Source organism: Saprolegnia parasitica (genome assembly GCF_000151545.1).
Source record: "Saprolegnia parasitica CBS 223.65 unplaced genomic scaffold supercont2.414, whole genome shotgun sequence".
Taxonomy (NCBI): Eukaryota; Oomycota; class Saprolegniomycetes; order Saprolegniales; family Saprolegniaceae; genus Saprolegnia; species Saprolegnia parasitica.
Window position 1 is genome coordinate 3,255 of NW_012156808.1, and position 6,010 is coordinate 9,264.

The 6,010-nt window shown below is 57.1% G+C and overlaps 1 protein-coding gene across 1 annotated transcript; it reads right to left on the reverse strand.

Annotated features, from left to right (window-relative positions):
• Positions 1-1,148: 1,148 nt before the first annotated feature.
• On the reverse strand, positions 1,149-3,296 carry SPRG_16811 (hypothetical protein; the record flags this gene model as incomplete). Its single annotated transcript, XM_012356256.1, has 12 exons — positions 1,149-1,271; positions 1,319-1,393; positions 1,441-1,555; positions 1,600-1,613; positions 1,653-1,707; positions 1,755-1,809; positions 1,858-2,055; positions 2,103-2,155; positions 2,208-2,268; positions 2,321-2,481; positions 2,532-2,636; positions 2,689-3,296. 12 exons carry the CDS (start codon positions 3,294-3,296, stop codon positions 1,149-1,151), a joined length of 1,623 nt encoding a protein of 540 aa, XP_012211646.1.
• Positions 3,297-6,010: the final 2,714 nt, after the last annotated feature.

The window sequence follows — 6,010 nt, forward strand, 5'->3', positions numbered from 1 at the left end:
GTCGGCGCGCTCGGCTCGTGGACGACGGACAGCCCCATCGACCTCGCCTTCTTCTCGTCCAAGGGCCCCGCCAAGTACACGGGCGCTGACGGCAAGCCGCGCAACCTCGTCAAGCCTGATATCGCCGCCCCCGGCTTCTTCACGCGCTCGGTGGACATTAGCAAGTTCAACGCGTACATCAAGATGGCCGGTACGTCGATGGCCGGCCCCCACGTTGCCGGTGTTGTCGGTCTCCTCAAGAGCGCCAAGGCCGACTTGACGTACGAGGAAGTGTACGCCTACGTCACCAAGTACGCCTTCACCAAGACGTTGACGCCCGAGCCGGCCACGTGGGTCGGCAAGGCCAACGCGACGCTCCCGGGCGCGCCCAACTGCGGCGGTGTCTCGGACGCCTCGTTCCCCAACAACCGCTACGGCTTCGGTCGCGTCGATGTCGCCAACATGTTTGAAGGTGGCAAGCTCAAGCCGGTCAACCCCAACCCTGCCTGCTAAATCGATTCGTACTCCTTGTCTGCATACTAAGTGTAAATGCAATCCCTCGTGTTTATAACCTCAAACTACTTCGGTCGCGTCGTGTAAGCACTCGCGCAGCTCGAGTCGTCGCTCTAGTCCGTCACATACCGGTAGTTGAGTCCTTTGGTAGTGTTTCGAACCGAGTCGAATGCTTTGGCCTTGTGCAGTGGAGCACGATACGCCATGTACAGCATCGTGCCCGGATGCTCCAATCAAGCACGAGCAGCTGCAATCGCACCACAGAAAAATGCGATTTACGAAAAGCGATTTTGCTACCACGTCACCCATATAGTACACCTAACCACGACCCACTTCAACACCAACCACGTATACCTAGCTTTATCCAGGCGTGGGCGCTAGAGTCGGGCCATAAGGACCGGCAAGCGCTCTACTTGCTAGGACACGATATTAATAATTGGAACAAACGATGGGGTCGCAAACGTGCCTGTTGGCTCCTGACCGTCCGTTTCGGCCCTGTCACATGAAACGGCCAGCCGTTTCGTTCGGGTCTGCATTGCGGTCCACCGCTTTTTCCCGTCCGTTCCTTCGTGGGTGGAGATAAAAAGAGCCGTGAACACACGCGTCGACAACGCGTACCTACTATATGTATCCTTATACAGAGGCGTCACAATGGCTTAATGAATGTGCTTGCACGTTTTGCAGTTCTTGTTCCAGACTTGGGCCGTGTGCGGCACAAACCGTGGGCAGCCGCACGACCGGCAGCTCCCCATAATCTCCGACCGCCGCGCATCTTGCATCTAGCGCAGTCTTGAGCCTGCTGTTTCTGACCAGCCATAAAGTCTACCTTGTGCTCTTCAACACCTTGCATGGCTCGCTCCAGCGCCTCGTACAACGGGCGTGCCGCGTTCGGTTGCTCGACCTAATAATGTCCATCGACTCGTCCTCAACATCGTTGTCGCCGCGTACCGTGCCGTTCAAGATGAGCTCGGGCTCGACTTCGCGGCCGTAAAACTTGGTGTTGAGATCCTTGCGCGCCGCAATGATGGTGCCCGTGAGCGAAATCCCCGCGTACAAGCCGCGGCTGTGCGAGTAACTATAGTTGGCTCCGAGCCCGGCGGGCCCGACGGCGGCGGCGGCCGCTGCCGCACGACCATAGGGCCCGACCGTCAAGTCGAGACCCGCCCCACGTTGACTTGCGGCTTCTCAAAGACCTTGACAGCGCCTTGCGAGCCACTAATCGATATATATCAGTCCCAAGGGTCAAGGCGATGCAAACCTACAGAATGATCATGATTTCGGCGAGCTCGCCACCAATCTCAAAGCCGCCCGAGAGACCTACGTACACATGAGTGTCCCATACGCAGCAAGAAGAACCGTTCGTACCGACGGTGCCAATGGCCGATGGCGCGCTCCACTGCCCGTTTGGGAGGCGGCTCACGACAAGTCCCGTGCCCGCCGAGCCCGAAACAAGAAAGCCAACGCGGAGAACCGTCATGATCGCGAGACCTTGCGCCTTTTCCAGAAAGGTCACGGGAATGCGGCGGTCTTGGTCGGCGCCCCACTCGTTGCGGAAAAAGTTACCTAGTTCCAATTTCATCGCCGCGCTTCCTGCGAGATCCAGGTCGTACCGATAATGTCGGCGGCGTTGCGGCACTCCTTCTCGAGGTTGGAGCTGTACGGACTAGACACAGGATCGACGGTCAGATATCGATGGCGACCAGCTCACGTCGTACGCATGGATGCGGAAGGCTGCCTTGTGCTCGTTGTCCTTTTGGAAGCTGCCATACTGCTGAACTAGGTACCATCAGCGTCAATCGGGTGAGATCTTAGTGCCGATGCAACGTACTCAGTTCGTCCTGGAGCGGGTGCAAGCGCGGCGCACATTGAATGCACGCACGCTGGGGCTCGCTCACAGAGTAGCCTTTCGCCCCCGGGATCTGCTGGCCCATGGGGATGAGCAGCTTCATGGGCGAGCACGAGTTGCACACAAAGAGCCCACACGAGCGGCTACACCCCGAGACAGGTGAGCTCGGATTCCGTTCCATGTACGGTGGTACCATTGGTGCCGGCGGTTCGTCACAGTGAACGTGACGTTGCAGATATCGCAGTTCGGGTGGTCGGCGTAGCGGCTGTTGAGCATGCCCGGCTTGGCATTCGGGTTTCTACAAGTCGAGAGGATGAGGCGTCGTGCCACCAAGTTCGCTGGTGACGTACACTTTCGAGTTGGAGAATTGCGCCGTGTCCGGGTTGCTCTCCCAGCTCGAGCGCGACGAGATCGAGTTGTTGGACGCGGGCGCCCCGAAGAGCGAGTCGCGGTCGCCGCCGAGCGTCTGCTGGTCGTACTCGAGCAGCGCCCGGCGCTTGCCTTCGTCCGGAATGAGACGTACGAGCTGCGGCAGAAACGCCGACGTCGTGGAGCCGCCGAGTTCGTTCACGAGCGAGCTATGGAACGCAGGTGCGTTCATCTCGCCGAGACCGTACGCGCGGCAGTTGTCCTTGAAGGCGCGGACGCCGGCCTCGTTGTTGCCGCCCTTCGCACTGCGGATCGTGTCCAGGCACTGACCGTAGAGCGCTTGGGCCTCGGCGCCGGTCGCAGCTGCGGGCACGACGATGCTGACCACACGCGCCTGCGGGATGTCGCTGTAGACGGGCATGGCCATGGGCGGCGGCGGCGGCGGCGGCTGGAAGCTGCTGTCGAGCATCTTGGCCGGCGCCGCCGGGGGCAGCCCGCCGGGCGCCTCGTACCGGAAGCCGCACTCGGAGCAGAACTTGGAGCCCGCGGCCGTCGACTTGACGCCACACTCGGGGCAGAACTTGAACATGGCAAATTCCAAAATAATTCAATCTTGGTGTTCACTTGGACTTTGTATGGATCGTCACTCCAGCTGGGGACAGCAGACCAAGCGCCCCAAATAGACATGATATCATGTCTCAAAGTATACTATATTTTAAAGGTCAATGGAAACACAACTGTCGGATCCCGAGATGTTGTACCACAGAATATCGAGAAAGAGAGGTATATGGATGTCACACGCAGGAGCGATGTCGCCGAATTCTGGGCGATGGGCCTCGCTGGATACCGGTATGTTCCGAGTTGTTCGCGCGTCGATGCGCGGTAGCACAACACACTAACAGCGCGGCAGAGGACAGGTTGGCAAACCTCGAATATCTTGTGAATTGTCGGAATTTCAGCGACTTTACTGACAGGTTTTCTTGCATAATCATCGTCGACATGGAGGACCGAGAATGCAAATGTACCCACGGACGCGCAATTGCGCACGGCGATTGGATGGCTGGAATACGCGACGCCCGTTTCGTCATCGACGCGACCAGAGCGCGCCACGTCATAGACATGCGACCATCGTCTTCCAGGGCGCTGCTTGGATGGTTGGCCACACGTGCAGCGACGTCCGACGAGCCAAGACGACACAAAGGGTGCGGAGAGGGCATCATCATTTCGGGCGTCAGCATCGGACACATGACCTGCGTGACGCCACCGTGTGTGTGCTTGAAGGCAGCGTTGTGCTGCGGCTTTGCTTCCATGGACACGGGTTCGACACGAGTCCCTTGTCGCTGACACACTCAAGGTACCCATGACGGTGCTCAACTGACTGCGCAGTGAACGCTCCTTCCGTGACGAGCGGTCCACGCGCCAGACATTGGTAAGAGCGACGAGGCTAAGTTGTAACATGTCTTGAGCATCATTCGCTAGCCTCAATCGACTGTAGTTGATTCTCGTCTAACAAGGTCAGTAGAAACTAAGTTTAGTGGGCAGGACAACCAGCGCCCGCAGAAAGCGCCGTCTTGCAGGACGCTTGAATAGCGTCACAGTTGACATGGATGCCGAGGTTGCTTTTACCACCCGGGCTAAAGACTCGTTGTGGGATACTAGTACGCTCGTACGTACTGGGTGAGTCGACGCAAAACTCGGGCAACTGCTGTAGCAACATGACATGGGACTATTCCGTTGCAAAATGAGACTCCATACGCTGGAGGTGGCTATCGATACGACCAACACAGCCGCAGCAGCAACGTAGCTTATTTTCTGCTACCTCGTCGACACGCGCACGAGGGTGCGTGTCTCGTCGCGATGTTGGCAGTCGCGGATCGGTGTCTGCTGCTGCTGTTGTGAATATGCTGCAATGAGCGATTGAATTTGAGGTCGTCACCGACAACTGGCAGACCCTGGTGGTGAGCTTCAAACGCCTCTGGCACCAAGAACACACGCGATGGCCAGCCGTTGTACACGTTGTCGAGTGAGATGTGCGCGTCGCCGATATGTGCCTGCGAGCGCTGCCGAAGAGCACCGGGCTCGTCCTGGACGACGCAGCAGGTTGCATTCTGTACATTTTGCACTGGCGACGCTGCTTGGTCGAGCAACTTTGTCGTTCAAATCGCCACTTCTCTCGCTAGCGACGAAGCTCGAAACGGCGTTGCATCATCTCTGCTGCTGTCACCCGGCTTTGCTACCGTCTACGTTGAGCACCGTTGCGAGAGCGCTCGAACGATCCTCGACATTACGTCGACCGGCATAGACGTTATGTCACGTGCACGATCCGCTGTGGTTTGAACCTCTGAACTTCCTCGCGTTCTCACTTGTTCCATTTTACCGGATAACGATTATCCGTAGGCCGGTTTTATGTCATAAGTCGACAGAAGTGAGAGTAAACGAGCGGAGATAAGTCCAAGGAGTGAACGATGCCAGTTGGGCGCACCAGACGACACAATGCGCTACACGGGTGCTGGGTTGAAAGCGATGGGTAGTTATGGCAATGACAATGGAGGTAGTACATGGCAGCATCGCAAGTAGGGACAGTGGTGCGCCAGATCTATGTGGGAATCGCTTTGGTCCACGCGTACTACTTACTGTAGCTGTATTGACGGGATTGCATACAGCACGGAGTGATCGATGGGTGCCCGGCTTTCACAATATTTTAGTTGGTGCGACTGTGGGAGACTGCGGGCGAGTCAGCTGCGGGAGACCGTGTCTTTGCACTACAACACCATTTCGATTCGCCCACCTATTACTCCTGGTCTAGTGCAATCGTCCGACCAAGGCATACATCTCGCGGACCAAAAACGCGACTGAGTGCGTTGGCAGCTGGCTCATGCCAGTTTTCTTTGTCGATTGGATTCAGAGGGCGAGATGCAATATACGACACTGCGAGGCATCGCTTGCTGTTCGATTTGAGTAGCAAGGGATCCGTTGATTACGCGTTTAGGGCAATAGGATTGGTGGATGCAACAAACATATGGGTCCTCTTGTCCTGTTCAGTTGTCCATGTCCCGGAGAGTGACCAATCAACGTGCAAATGACAAGCCACACCTCACCGAGCAGCCTGCTCTTCGTAGTCTTCTCCAGCTCCTCGCCCAACACGAGTGGCCGCGACGTCACCTCGTCCCGCGGATCGCGCTCCTGCCTCCGCCTGCCTAAATCAAGTCCCTCAAAAGAGTACACACAACGAAGAAAGTCCGACAATTTTATTTAGCATAGTTTTATCTATTGTAATAGACGACCCACTTCAACAACAACAAG